At 39.3% G+C, this 16,375-nt stretch overlaps 1 protein-coding gene across 4 annotated transcripts in view; it reads right to left on the bottom strand.

The window, feature by feature from the left end:
* The window catches only part of BCAT1 (branched chain amino acid transaminase 1), a 69,305-nt gene that overhangs the window by 28,756 nt on the left and 24,174 nt on the right, over positions 1-16,375 (bottom strand). For 3 of the 4 annotated variants that reach the window (XM_026092644.2, XM_026092641.2, XM_026092643.2), the window contains exon 3: positions 2,664-2,864. In XM_026092644.2, the coding sequence (XP_025948429.1) occupies positions 2,664-2,864 (201 nt within the window). Of the gene's footprint in view, positions 1-2,663; positions 2,865-5,267; positions 5,374-16,375 lie in introns of those variants that run through there. The other variant, XM_064515906.1, reaches the window with a different exon arrangement.

Below are 16,375 nucleotides of genomic sequence, written 5' to 3'. Positions count from 1 at the left end.
CATGAAAATGTTTTATCTCTACTTTACAGAAAGTTTAGATTGGTCATAATTATCTGATCAAGCTGCAGAATCTGGACAACTGGTGCTGCTGTTCAATTTACCAGAAACCCCTATTGCCCCAGTGCCCTGCCAGCAGAATATGTTAGGGTCTTCTAATTGCAGAAAAGCAATACATGTGCACAAAATATCCATAGTAATTTTCAGTTATAGATGGATAATTTCCAATTATAGATAAACATGCATGTATTATATAACCCTACATTAATATACGATTATTATATATATTATTTAGATTAAGTACTAAAGAATTTTATTTATGCCTGTACACAGAGTTTAGATTTTTAAAATGTATTTTCTAAAGTATTTCTTTGTACATTAAATTTCAGCATAAATTCCATGAATTTAACTGCATTGCTTCTGTCAGTCTCCTCAGAATTCTTTTGTTAAAAAAAAAGAAGCTGGAAATACATTCTATGTGATTGGAAGACAACATACGTAGGTTTTTGATTAAGGAAAAGGAATCCAGGATTTGTTAGTAATTTTTATAGAATACTAAAGGTTTCATTATCATTACATTCTACATTTTCCCATAAGGATTAGTGAAATGCAAAGTTTAAAAAGCTTTCATACAGTCCCATGACAGAGTTAGGTCCTTCCACATGACAAACTTTAATTGAGTTGTAACTGGGTGGCAGGAATCTAGGCAATTTTCTTTAGGCTACCTACCAACTACACAGCAGAACCAGAATTAGAACTCAGAACTTTTTGCCCTAAAATTGCTCTTAATTCTATGACAATGCCAACCTTATTAAAAGCTTTGTGCACAGTACTGAAAAAGAAATTGTTCCCAAAATAGACATTGTAGCTACAAGAAAAAATTGCATCTTTAATAAGCGATGGCATAGTTAATGATACAAATGATACTTGGATATGATTTGTACTGGGCCAGTTACTAAGCAATATCACATTTCTGTAATGCTACTTGTTCTTATCACAGAAAAGTTGTCCCACCGCCCCTTCTCCCAACACATTTACAGAACTTTTAGTGAGAGGGAAGAGGAAGGAATGTTACTACTAAGTTTTGTCCAACGGTTGGACAAAAGCAAGAATCATACCATTACTGAAACACAAAGCCTTCTCAAGCCACTAAATCTTTTTCTCCAAATGTAAGTACTTTCAACCTTCAGGAGCTCAGTAAACCTTTCACTCATTAAAGAGGGAGACAGTGATGTGTTCCAGAAATGCTCAACTTGAATAACAGCAACTGCTGCAGTTGCTTGATGGTTGGTTGCTACAGCGGTGTGAAAACAATATTATCTGACATTTGTACATCACAGGAGCTGGATCTGGAGTTCAGCAGATCCAAGCTATCACACGGCATCATGAAGGGCAAGGAGAAAGGGGAGGGAATGCCAAATTAATCATTTTTATTATACCCACTGTGTATTCATTGAGCCACAGCATTGGCACCAGATTCTCCTCTGTCTGTCCTCTTGGCTAGAGGAAACGTGATGCAATAAGGGTAAAAGAATAAAAAAAAAATGGAAAAAATAAGAGTATAGTCATATTAGCAATGATCTCAGAGTGGGCCAGAGGCCGAGCATTAAAGCAATATGCTACTATGAGTGAAATACAGATTTGGGAGTCCAGCGTGGTTTCTTGCTCCTTGGGCAGATCAAGAGCTGCAGCCCTAGTCACAGGGGCCTCTTGTCATCTACATGGGTCCTTTGGAGGTTAGGTGACTAGACGGGAAAAAAAAAGCAACAACAAAAATGGTGCAGGTAGGAGCCCAGGGACAGTGGGTGGTAAAAAAAGAAAAAAATGATAAAAGAAGCACAAGCAACTCCACTAACTTCAGTGGAGTCACTCCAACCTGCATAAGAGTGGGAGGAGAAGCAGGTCTCCATTGCTACCATATGCTCCCAGGTAGTTCAGTGCACCCTGCTGAGGCTCTCACACAGATGTGAGTATAGCCAAAGCTGCTCTGGGGACACAAAAGGCAGCTTTAGACAGTAAGCAGCTAAGCACGGAAACTGTTAACCACGCTGGTTTCCGACTTAACATTTCACTTTCCAAAGTTCCTTGCTGAATATTCTCTGCTCTTCCATCATACTTCTATATGCTGAATGCCTCAGATCTAGTTTGGAGCTCTCCAGACTTGTTTGGAGTGGCGAACAAGAATCTGTCTAGTCTGTCCTGCAATCCAAACTATAAACCTTTAAAGTAGATTATGATAAATTTCACAAAGTGCATGTTCAGTTCCTAGATTAAAACTACGCTTGGAGTCTCACACAGTCTTATCCAGTGCTTCATTAAGTTACATCAGTGACAGTAATTGGACAGATCCACTATCACTGAACTAGAATGCTTTCTAAAACGAATTTTTCACCACATGAAAAATGGGCCCTCCTTCACTGGGCTACAAAGTAAAGTGTGCTGGAACCCACAGACCAGAGCTGATTCTGAGTTACATAACCACATTCTGAGTAACATAAACACAACCCTATTGAAAATAAAGATGTTATTCTAGAATGACATCAGTTAACAAAACGTAACTAAATACTAACAAAGTTAAGACAGTAATAGTCCTTATATAATACAACACTACAGTTTTAAGAGCTAAAGAACAAAATAAACAGTTTCCAAGTCTGTTTAGTACTCACTTCTATAGCATAATGCAGAGAAGAGGAGGCTGGATGCAATGAAAGGTTCTCAAGCGGCTTAATATAAGGTTTCTCCCATCCTGAAGCCAAGGACCATTCAATCGTCAGCATATTATCAGTGAACACAGCTCCAAATACCAAACCACTGGGGTCAGGTTTTTCCTTCAAAGTTGCAGCTGGGGTGATAATCAAGTCTGAAGCCTGAAGGAACATAAAGCCAAAAATGAAGTGTATAAAAATAACTGATTCAGACTGAATTAATAATGATTCTACATCAGTGAACATAGACAAATACAGTATTTTATCTGCAGGGGTACTTACTGACAGACTGGTTAAAAGTAGCTATGTCTAAGTAGCAGGCAAAGTGTTTATACTTCTGTGTATGCACACGTACATGCAGTGCTTCTTAGAGCACAAGTACTTAGCATATTTTGAAGTATTGTTAAGTGGGGGAAGCAGTACAATGCAACAAAACAGCAAATTAGCAGGTGAAAATTTCTTGGACATTTAGATTAATGCAAATGGTTACATCTGTACAAGTTCCAGAAACTTCGAATTGCTGTATCTCAGAACATAAATTGATCATCAGCCAGCATAAGAAAAGAATCTGCCTCACAACTAAGTAGGTATGTTACACTGATTTTCTTTTAATGCATAAAACCAGTGTGAGAGATCAGAATAAGTGGTCAGCAGATTATTTGGGTCACACTAGCTTGTTGCTTCACATTTGTATTTTCCTAGAAAGATCTCATTAGGACAAGGAAGGCTAAAGGTTTCCCTACAAGATTAACTGTGCCATGCAAAGGCTTCCTCACACAAGCCATAACTAACTGGCTGCGGTTAAGCACCATCTTTTTTTATATGTGAATTATGGTAAAGAAGAGCAGGGGGAGGAAGGAAAGCAGGATCTCTGGAGTGTCACTCCCCCATTGTACACAGACATGGTACACAAAACAACAAGAGAGGGCTGTAAAATTGGCAGGGTCTTGATCAGCTCTCTCCCTCCTCTTTCTATATCATCTGAGCATTTATGCTGGGCTGGTCAGCGAGGCAAGGAAGGAAGAATTCAAGAGATAATTCCATTCTAGGCTGCATTTTCTTTCATAACATGATTCAGAAAGCACTGCACATTATTACAGAGTGAAATCTCACTCTTCCACCCTGGGTACATATAGAATAGACTAGAATGCAGTTACTTCAGACTCTTCAGTTCAAATAGTTTGCATTTGCACTTAAGAAGAAGGTTCTGCAAGAGATATCACTAACTTTGACTTTTCATACTCAGCACACATTTTGCACAAAATTAGTCCCAAGCTTTTGAAAATTTACCCCCCTATCTCTGTAAACAACCCGATTTTCAAGATGTATTTAACAAACAGTGGCCTATTTTTTACTGTTCTTTTTTGCTTAATGGCTTAGATGTGAAATTAACTGAGAGCTGGAGCACGTGAATCGCTAAAAGCTTGTTTTAGACAATCTCCAATTATAGGGCTTGTCTAGATACTACAGTGCATTAGCCTGGTTGTACTAATACATAAGCTGATGAAAACACAATTACTCTTCTTAACTCTTTAGAGTACCCTTTATCCTGCTGGCAGTGAATGCTCCAATGGGAAAAGCACTATTAGTGATGTACTGAAAATAAAAATGAATTTTACCTGACAATCTCTTATCATGCACTTTGAAAAAAAGATAACACAGAAGAGCATGCATCGAAATAAAAGCCAGAAAACAGTGCTAGCAATTATCCACACTATAAGACTTCGTTCAGGAAAACATTAGATGAGAGTAGGATGTCAGTGGGACTTATGCAACGATGCAGAACACATTTATGGCTTTATCTCAGGACAGAGATGCTTGAATCAGAGCTTCTAAGAATTCTTCTTGCCAGTGATATAAACCCTGAAGTTAATGCTTCTGTCTCATCTCAGGCCATTTTCATGAAGATAATTATCTTTACAATAAACTGGTTTGGAAACCAGAAATATCATAGAGTCTTGTCCTGCACTCCTCCCATCAACCTGCTAATTCCTGCCTGTGTTTGCCACTTCCTCAGTTTTGGTAACACAACTAGTTGAAGGCACTATAAGAACTGCAAGCACTAGAACTATAGAACAGTTCACTCTCTCAGCTCATGTGGGTTAACAAACAATATTTATTTTAAGGATAAGGAATAATTTTAACCTGGTTCATCTTGCAGTTTCATGAACAGATGTAGAGAGAGCAGTGAGCTACAGCCACAAGGGAAAAAATGTGCCCCGATGGGAGCATTTGGGGACTCCTTGATCCAGTTTTGCCACCAAAATTTTTCTCCAGCCTTAGAGACCTGGGGCTCAAAAGATCCTTGGGCAGAGTGACAAAGCTTCTGTCATATGAGAGAGAATTTAATAAAATTATGTCACTCTAATACAGTCACACTGTTATGTGCTAATGGCTAATGCAGAGAGTGTCCCTGACTGAAAGTCACTCCTACACTGGCTCACTAAAGACAGGGGACTGGGCTAACCACTCTCACCTGCAAGTTCAATAAAGGGGTACTCCTTCGTGATGGGCAATCACAAAGAGCAGTACATGTGGCCCAAAGCAATAGCCCACACTACTTACTTCACATCTGCCCCAAGCACTGGTGACCTTCTTGCAGTCATAAACAGAAATCACCAGACTGGGTTTCAGGCTGAGCCAGCTGAAGGCAGAAAGCCTGGAGATGTAGCTATGATGGTTATCCTGAAAGGAAACAAAGAGCTTCCTGAGCACAGAGCTTCCTGGAGCTGCACGCTCTGAACAAGGAGCCTGCCTGCCATTTCTCACTTCCTTCAGCATTTGTTCAGGCATCTGGAAAACACCTGACCTGCCAACATCAGATGTGACACCTGACTCATAACTCCTCCTTCAAATAACTTCAAGAACACCCTGCAAAAGGCCTCAAATATTGACTAAACTGCATAGACAGGGCAACAGTCATTAAACAGGCAAGAAGGCAGTTTTCCTGATCCCTATAATTATGACAAAACCTGTTAAACTTGCATTTAAAACATGTTTTTGGCCATTATTGTTGCCTATTTTCTTTCTTAGAGATCTTCCTCTTTATTCATTCTATTGTACTTCTCTCCCTCTCTTTATCAATCAGCAAGTGCAACAAGTTGACAACACACAAAATCAGCTGAATCTTTCAGAATTCCAACACTTTTTAAGACAAGACACCACCAAGTACTGTAATACATTCCATCTTTCTGACAGGAGTTAGTGGGGTCTTGGAAAACCCATCCTTAGGGTACTCCCACTCACAATGTAGTCTACAGCACAAAGTACTGCCAGCACCTGCAACCTCTTTTAAATCTCTGAGTGATAAGGCCCCCTATACAACCCCTTGCCTGGATGAGAGACACCCTCCTCCACCCCCCAGGCCCCTGCCCTTGGCTTAGCATGCCCAGAAATTCTGCGCCAGCATCTTCTTGTGCTGCTCAAGCAACACTGGTGGGAGGGAAAACAGAGACACAGCAGGACCTGCAAAAAGAGTGCGGAGCAAGGCCAGGTGACTAATATCAGTGCCTATTACCCTTAGCATCATTCATATTGAAAAATTGTCACGGTAATACCATGGTATCACCTATGACCTTTATAAATGGCAATCTATTTCTTTGCTTTGCCAACATTGCTCCAACCCTGAAAGCAGCATTAAGGATGCATTAGGGTTTAGCGTTAACACCCATCCACAACCCCGCTGTTCATACTGACAGTACAAAGGGCAATTTTCAACTAGGTTTGTGTTTTGCCTGCTTTGTTTATGAACACACTCTCACGCACTTTCTGACACTGCTGCCTAATAAAGCCATTAAACTGGAAACAAAACTGGGAAATGAAGAGACAAAAGGGAAGTGAAGAAAGAAACAGACATGGCACACAGTCTATGTAATAACCAAATGCAGCCATTTGGCCCTCGTTGCCCAAAGCAGAACGACAAAGACTTATCCCCAGTCTGGCAAACTTTCCAGTTTCACAGCAGTACAGTACATACAAGATGTATGTGCATAAGTCCCAGCTCTGGGAACTCTTATAAGAAATAGGAAGAAACAGATTGCCCTGCCTGAGGGAGTGGTGGGGAGGCCAGCTGGATAATGGTGATTGTCAGCGTATTTTATAACACTACACCTGCAAGCACCTACTACCTCGACCACACACACTTTTTTCAATAGCCCCTTATCTGAAAGGTGCCTGTTGATTCCAACACAACTTCTTCCAGATTGAAAATTTACTGATCCCAAGCAAAGAGGACACAATGTGACTTCCTGAACCTAAATTCATCATTTGATCAAAACAAATCTTGTAAACTATAAACCAAGCCAAATTAAAAGTTACGTACTGATAAATACCATTTCTAACCAAAGCTGCAGCAAGACATTTTGGTGCCTACAGCCAGGATGTCAGTTTAGTGCTCATTCCACCCCGCCTCTGCACTATCCCTAAGCAGATTTGGAGCTAGCAGTAGCCTCAGTCCAGAGCTGTTACTCTCATTGCTACCCTCCTACTTTTCTCATTTGATGTTTACCCGAGAGAGCTGCTGGGGTGAGTGCAAATGGTGAATGCCTATCTTGTCCTACTCTTTCCCTCAAATTTTGCCAATGCCTTCCCAGCTGATCCTTGCCTACTAGGTAATTTTCATTGCACTGAAACGACTAGGCCATAAGCAGTAGGTTGAGCAGCTGTAACAGGTGTAATTTGACATACCCAAACTTTTCTAAACACTCTACTGGGCCAAGCATTTCTATCACATTGAGTGTTGAGTATAAACAGAACTGGCAGCCTCAGCTGTAAAACAACTTACAAATTACATAACCATAACAGCAAGTTTCAGCAGAGATCCTCAAAACATTAACATAGACTGAATGAGAGTATCTCTGGTCTATTATGATGAAATAATTAACCTCCCTAACTTCTAGCCAAGGTGATTCATTCGAGATCACAAAGCAGGCAACTGCAATTATTCTTTTTTATTACTTATGCTGAGTTTTTAAGTGTATCCTCCTGATGCAATAACAGACATGGAAGCGTAGCCAAAACTGAATAACCTGTTTTGCCCTTGTGCTCATGAACAGCAAAATATGACTGCTGCAGCAGAGTAAACTTTGAGGAGACAGATTACAAAGAGAATGAGGAATTACTGAGGGGAAAGGCAGCAAGGTGAAGCCAGCGGGAGGTGGAGTGAACAAGGCTGGGACTAAACAGAGTGGTTTTGAGGAGGGTTCCAGGGATGATGATATTTTTTCCTGCCCTTTGGTCCTTCGGACGAGGGGCTGTAGCACCCTCATCATTGCCTTTGGGCCCTCCCCAACACACCCACCCTTACCTTAGGAATGGCTATTCCTTGTGCAGGAGCAGCTACTATCTTCCCACAACACCCTCCACCTTACCTCCTGAACCTGAGGCTCTTACTGTATGACAGGCTGAAGAGAAGGGGTTTGCTCTGCCAAGGAGAAGCAGCGGTATAGGACTAGGCTGGAGAAAGCTGGAGAGAAAGGCTTGCTAATTCACCTTCGAAAGCTGAAATCTCTTGGACAAGTTTATTTGGCCTTGCAGCTCTCACTCTGTGGGCAGTAGTAGAGCAGGGACAACAAACAAAACAGCATCTTTCTCCTGCTGCTTGTTCAGCCCCTTGCAGGTGACAAGGAATGGTCCCTGTTTTCCTGCTGATCTAAGCAGTGCTCCCAGCTGCCTGGCAAGGTCATCCATTACATATTCCAGGCCAGCAGCCACATATGGCAGGGTTCTATTGTGGTACTATTTGCTGCACATAATTGCTCCTGTAGAGCAGCTAGTATGAACAGCTCACAGGGATCTGCAACCTGATCCAGGAAGAGCCTTCACCACGTGGTTCTGCTTTCTGTAGGCTGATGTAGTGCATCATGCTTAATAACAGCAACTACTGCACAAACCAATGCGGCTTGTGCCAAACTATTGCCAGACTCAGAGAGGTGTCAGGGATGACATGCCAACTCCTCCATCACTGGCATCAGAGCAGAAAGCAGCAGGCTGGGTTGTGCAACTACAAGATGGAAAAAGGTCACAGGGGATGTGCGTGGTTTTAGGGCAGCTGGTCCTTTTCTCCTCCACTGGGGCAAAACAAGCAGTCGCCTGCTCTGCCTGTTCCTAAATCCTGCCTTAGAAATAGAAATGCTGAATACTGTTCCACTGGATGCAACCAAATTCTGCCTTTTCTAAGAGAGTTTATTTTTGCCTAGTTTGCTAACTAACCTCTCAGCTCTATCCTCTAATTACTAGTTGACACCACAGCTGCATGATCTACTTGAGTGAGATCTGTGTTCTATTCGTGACTGTGGGCAAACCATTCTTCCGTGCTCTTGTTTCTTTTCCTATCCTTACTTTCTTTGGAACAGACTACAAGAGGCCATCACTTTCTGTATAGGACTAAGCCCAAAATGGCTCTGATGACAATAATAACAGTGTCTATAAAATTATTACTAGCTTGTAAGAGAAAAAAGTAATGTTAATTTAAGCTAGCCTATAATCCCTTTATAGTCATTACTATTTTACATTTACAACACAGCCTGAGGCTTGAAAATGGAAAGTATGCCAAGATACAATAAGTTTTGAGCAGGAAGAAAATTCTAATCTTGCTACTATAAAAACTGAGAAACAAAACATAACAAAATGTCTTCTGCTACCCAAGGGAGAATACCCAGAAATTTTTCAACATAAAGCTTCCCCAAGAGTTGATCTGGCAATATTTGTTAGCACAGGTATCTGGAGTGGTGCCTGGAAACTGCATCAGGTTGACTGCATGATGGGTAATAAAGCACAGAACAGATGACAAAGCAAAAGGGAATCAAGGCTCTGGATCAGTTGTGAATCAATCATGAAAGCACAGAAGACAGGCCTGGAAGGACTTTCTCTAGCCCATCCTCTGCAAGACATTTACCTAAATCATTCATAACAGATATTTATCAAACATATCAAACAAATATTTGTCAAATCAAAGAATGAGCTTCTACCACCACCACCCCCCTACCCCAGGCAATGGGAAGAAAAGGAGGAGGGAACAGCATTTCCTCTGGCTTCTTTAACCTTTCTCCTGACCTGATGGATGCTCCACTCTAATCAGGTAATGTCTGATTTGGAGAGGTAGGCAGGGAAGTAAACCTGATGTCTAGCAAGAGGCCAGAAAAGTGTTTGGAACTGAGGTAGATTTCTTCCCTTAGAGGCTGAACAGGGCGCCTAGAGCAGCAGCACAGCTCAAAATGCAATCTGAAGCTGTCAAAATGCACCAGAAGGGAAAATCAAGATGTTAGAAAGCTACAGTCTGGCCAGCCAGTAGAGTAAGCATCGGATAGACTGTTCTTACCCTACAAAATGCTCAAGCACATGGATAATGCATAATGTCATTGATTTCAATGGCACTAACTGAATTTTAAAGGTTCTGTATGTACTCAAATGATGTTCTGCATCAACTCACATTGATTCAACCCAAAGCTAACTTCAGTTAGTAGAGACCCCTTCCTCCACCTTTGAGGGAATTCAGATTACAAAGGAGGCAAAACTACCAGAATCTTTATAGCTTCACCCACGTTTACTGCTGCAGGAAACTTAAATGAACTAATAATCCCTTTGGTTTGTCCCTTTATCATTATTCTCTTTCTCCACTGATAAAAGTTTCAAAGGATTTTATTTTTAAACTAAGAAAGATGAGGGAATGGAATTCCTATGGATCTTTAGGAAAGCCTCTACCTGATATTAAGAAAATCTTAAGGAATAATTTATCTGATTTTAACAGAGCTGGTCTCCTCCTCTCCAGCTAATGGGATTTTCAGATCTATTACACAGTAATCTAGTATATTACTTATCAAAGAATTACATAAACCATTTCAAGTATGGCTAGTTCCTTAAAGTATAAGCCACCAAAATGTTGATAAAACTATTAAACATAGGGCCAGAAACTGCACAGACCCATGCATTATTACATTTTGGTCATGTTAACTATTAACAGCTATGTCATTTAACTGAACAGGGCAATAGCGGTCTACCACAATCAGAAAGTGTGAATGGAGAGCAAGTATGAGCAGGCTTTAATGTAGTCATTCATTGCACTGCTCTGAAATCTACGTTGATGAAACTCACTGCTACTGCTGGTCAAGCTAGCTATATAAAAGTCTGCTTTTGCCATACAATTGAACGTCCTGACTGCAACTTAGATATACCTGGGCTTTTGATTAGAAAGAAGCAATTCCATATAGAATGATAAGAGACATCATAAGCCACAATTATATAATAGCCCCGTTCCTCGTACAGAAAATCTCATAGACTCATATTCAAATATTTCCATAAATACAAGATTACGACCCCCCTCTTCACTAATGAAATACATTAACCAATTACACTACTCATATTATTCATTATTAATATCTGTTGCTTCTTCTCAAAAGATCTGACAACTCAGTTAACACAATTTCTAATGCTGAGCTGTTCTTTGCCTCACAACCACTGTATTTCTGCGCTGTAGCACAAACACAACAGTTCATTTTTAGAAAGAGTTTGCCTAGAAGAAGGTTTGAGTCTAACACAAGCTGAGGGCTCACACTGGCCTGTGACACAAAACTAGAATATAAAGATCCACGACATTTCACTGATACCGCCTTTTTTTTTTTTTTTTAAACAGAGTCACAGTATTTTAGACCTTCAAATAATGCTTTATAAACACAAAACTTAAAAAACTGGTGTACAAAGATTTAAGATACTACTGTCTTAGGGTTCAGGAAACACTATCATTTCTATTTCACACAAAGAAACTGAAACATGAAAAACGAGATATATCTACACTTTCAAGAAAAGTAGCTATATTGATGGAAGAAATGAATTGAAAACCTCATTTCCGACAGACAAGTAAGAAATATTTGGCCTAAGTAGCCTGTCCAGTAACAAACACATTATGTGGAATAGCCAATAGAGTCATAATCTCACATGCCTGAGTCCTGTGCAGTTACAGTTAAATCTTCTTAGCCTGATTTGAATAAGCTTGCAGACATGCAGGGAAGTGGATTTATGGAATGATGGCACCCCAAATTTAAAAAAAGTCTTTCAGGAATATAAATTGCAAAAACTTTCATGGTACAGTCTCTTACACATATGTTTAAGGAATAATTTCAAATATTCAGTTGATCACACCTGCCTTTTGCCTTATTCCATCCCTCTCTCTCACACTGGTAGACACAAGTTAAGCTTTACAAATTGCCATGAATTTTACCTCTTGATCTGCCACAGAAATTGCCATATTTTGTCAACTAAGCATATTCAATACTTTCTTGTAAACAGGTAATAAGTGTGGGATTAAGATAAAACTTTTCGACCTCTCTAGGCTATTAGTTCATATGGATATATGGATAATTTCACAAGCAAGCAGAAAGTCCAACACGTTCATATGGAAAAAAGACCAAACTCTCTTCCTTAATTGTAGTTCTCATTCCTATATGTTGAACCAAGAATCCATTTAATATCAAATCTGAGGACTCAATACCACAGTGCCATTTGGAAAAAATTAAGAATTCTTGAAAATAGGCATGGACAATATGGATTTTATAAGTTTGGGGGGGCCAGAGTTTCCTTTGTGGATCACTGGCTGGTGCTAAAGCCTTGCATTTTAAAAGCAATTCTTCACTTTCAGACAAAATAAAACCAGATAAAGATATGAACCAAACATAATTTCCAAAATTCTAGTACAACCTCTGTGCTTTTACAGAAACCTTATCTTAAGCTCCTAGTTAAAAAGAAGATAAAGCATCACTTTCCGTGTGCTATAAATTAACTCAACAAAACTGCTCCCTGGCTGTTCTTCCAGCATCTTCCTTTTACGTTGGCTAAAAGCTCATGTTGTTTGTTGAAGACAATTGGTTTTATTTACAAATCCAAGAACTTCAGATAATAGGACAATCAGTTTCTTGACACTAGCTAAAACCCTGTAACTATTTGAGGGACATTCCTTTTCTCAGAAGAAATGCAGAAGAACTACTTCTTGCCATGGGGTTTACACTGAACAGAGTGACCACAGATCTCAAATGCCACAAGACAGATAGGTTCCCAAGGGCATGAAAAAACACTTTGCAGACTGTTGAGAAATCATCTCTTAGCCTAGCATGGAAGAATCACGGTGAATTATTTTCACAGCTCTAAGAACATGTCCTTGCTCTGTAGCATTTCTGGGCTACCACAGTCCTGAAGGAAGAATCAGTGATGCTTCTCTATTACCACTACTCTGTGATAACAGACCTGATTCGGAAGCACTATCTGTCAAATAGAGTCATACTCGGCAATACTGAGCTGCATTAGTGCTCTAGGTGTGCAGGCAACTTGCATGGTCTCCTTCAGGAAAGGCACTTTCTCCTAACAGCCAACAACCACTGAAACATTCATTATCACATCTTGGGCCTTGTTTCTTCTCTCTCTTGCCAAAACAGGAATCTCTACTGCAAGCACACTGGGTGTTGATCATCATTACTCTAACCACACTTTCCTGATAGCTGGAAGGAAAGCAGCAGATGCCTAAGTCAATCTTGCCCAGCTTGTATTCGCCTTCTTTAATAAACTCCTGGATTTATACCTTTATAACACAGGATTCTTGTAATATGCTGGAAACATATTTCGTAGAAGAGTGCAATTAATAGTGAGCTGCAACCACAGGATGAATTCCTGCCATTATTAGTAACATTCAAATGACTGTGTGCAATGCCTGTGTGGATACAGAATGCCAAGGAACCACTTGGCACTCAATCTTCTGTTCATTGTAGCTGGTTTTCTTATTGGAAGATGAAGATGAGGGAATATATTTGATTGTAAGTCACCTGAAGTAATTCTGCAGCATATACGTACCCTAGTAGGAGACATAATCAAGTGATATGAAGGCACTGTGATGTAATAATACTATTACTCTCCAATCTCTTTTTGATTGAATGGATAACAGTAGGCAAATCATTTAATTGCCATCAACAAAAAGCTAAATAAATAGCTTCAGGTGAAATCAAGATAAAACCAGAATGACCTCTCTGAAAGCAATAGCTGATTCTCAAATGGAGTAAGATAGATAAATGCTGCATACTGTTGTAATAACAACAGAAGCAGCCTCTAGCTTGCTACCCTGATCTAACAGTGGCTAAAGCTATGCACTTCCATGGAAATTGTATCCAGATGACCTAAGATGTGGCAAGTTCCACAGTTTTTGCTTAGAAAGTTCAGATCGGACTTTGGAAAACACATTTTCTTTAGGGGAGGAGTGCAGTGCAGCACATACCAGTCAAAGCAACAGCTGACCTGACCTAGTGCTGATGACAGTCCCACACTCAATGGGAGGCTGGACTGCACGAGCTGTGATTCCAGGACATAAACCTTCTGGAAATGCCTTACTGGGTAACATTATATAGATCTCTAATTGATTGTCTTCTACTGCTTCAAGACAGTTTATAAAAGCAGCTTTCCTATATACACATTTTTGGGAGTTATTGCTCATTTCACAACATCAAGAGACTGGGAAATCACTATAAAACATTTTGCTAATTTTTTCCCACACAACTTTGCTCACAAAAGAAATATTTTTTCTGATTAATCAAAATTTAAAATGTGGGCTAATATAGAATGTTAAAAAGGAAATAAGAAATTAACATCAAACCAGGGCATTCTCCTCAAAATTCACAGCAGAATCAACAGCTACAAACTCTCTCACTGAGTGCCTGTATGCTTTGCAAGCTAAATAAATTACTGATGTCAGTACAAAATGACAAATTGAGAATGAGGTAGAGGGGAAGAGATAGATATGAAAATATCTAAACCCATTATGTAAACCCTTTTCATTAATGTAAACATGGAAAATGCAACAATTCATTGGGTTTTCCACTGAAAGACTGTTCTGGAAACAGGGATATTTTTCTCTATAGAAAATAGGAATCTTTCACCTGTTTCTAATGTGTATTAACAATACTAAAAAAATTTGCATAAAGCAGTAAGATCTAATCTACCTCTTAATTGTATAGATCACTCCTGTATAAAATCTTAACATGCACTACTGTGCACCTTACTTATAAATTTTAATGTGTTTCCAGAAAAGATACAGACCTATTCTTTATCTTTAATGGTATTTATATATAATGCTAATATTATATTATATTATATTATTTGCCAGGAAAGTGAAATAAGGCAAAGAAACAGACTCATTTCTCTGTGTTTTGTGCAAACCCAGTAAGTTTACAGTAATTTGATGCCAAGGCTACATGTTTTAAAATATGCAGCTAACGGTCCTATTACAGGGAAGAGCAACATCTGTGTGACAGGACCTGTAAGAACAAAATCAACATCCTTCAAATTTTTATTGGCAATGTTTCAACTTGAAGCACAAACACCTGCCTTGGAAATACATCTTCAGTTTCTTCATACTTCACCCAAAGGAGAAAATTCTTACAGCTACAGATCTCTGTGAAGAGATTTTGGCTGTTTATTTGTAGGATATACCTACAGTGCAAAAACAATCTTTTTGTTCTAGTTTGTACAGTCCCTAGCAGAATGGCAGACAAACTAGAACAAAGTTCACATAGTGCTCTAAGACATTGTGGCAATGCAAGAAACAAATACTGAGGCATACAGCACCACAGAAATCTCCTATATCCACTGTCTCACACAGCTAGACATGAGCCAGTTTCAAACTGGAAGCCATGCAAACATACTAGCATAGTATTGTATTCAGTCTAGCAAGTCCAAGATCTCAACAGGGATTACTAGTTTGAGAGCAGCACTACACTAACCTGGCTATATAGCCTCAGGTCTGCCATGGGCTCACATCCCACTGGCTTGGAGCCCAGGAAGGTTGGGTCTGTCCACAGAAGACTATGCAGAAATAATCCCAGTTATTTAGGGTAACATGAGGAGCCATTCAGGTGTAGGAACTCCACTCACATCTTTTTCATTCCACTACCACAACTCTCCGTATTAGCAAGTCAATTCAGATTAACTTGTAAACTATAGCTATTTTACTCTGTTTTGGCATAGCACACTAACCAGCATTCCTTAGGTGGTCTGCACAATTTTGGCACTTATAGTGGTGAATGTGCCCTTCAAAATTTTAACAAAATAACTTTGCTTTACACGATTAAGATGACTAACTAATTTTATATAGCTTCAAATCATCAAAATATAGAAAAACAGAATAGAAATAGATAATACCTTAAGTATCTTCCTCTATTAGTCTCTCATTGAAGAGAAAATGCATTCCATGACAGAAGGTTACATAGAGACTAAAATCATGTTTCTGCATATAGATTGATAACATGAGGATAAAAAAGGCACTCATAGATGCCTTTAAGACCAAGTATTATGAACTCAAAGTCAGAGCTAATGTACATATTAAAAGAAACCAAATTATGATAAAATAGAGAAATACACTGTTAGGTTATCCAAACAACATTCATTCTGTCTTGTGACAGTAGAACAAGAAGAATGGATACATTAAAGAGCTTATAAAATTTATCAAATTACACAAATTAAGTGCCTTACTCATATGTTATTTCACGATACTACTGTTTGCGAAAAGGCATATACAACAGCAAAACCCAATACGTGCAATCTCTGATTCAACGTTCTGAAATACATTCAATCATACAGAGGATGGCTGCAGTTTCAATTACTGGTTTTATATGCCTTTCCTAGAAATCTGATGCTCACAATAC

The sequence above is a fragment of the Dromaius novaehollandiae genome, chromosome 1, assembly GCF_036370855.1.
Source record: "Dromaius novaehollandiae isolate bDroNov1 chromosome 1, bDroNov1.hap1, whole genome shotgun sequence".
Taxonomy (NCBI): domain Eukaryota; kingdom Metazoa; phylum Chordata; class Aves; order Casuariiformes; family Dromaiidae; genus Dromaius; species Dromaius novaehollandiae.
Note: the sequence above shows the minus strand (reverse complement) of the source record. Positions and strands in the feature narration are given on the sequence as shown.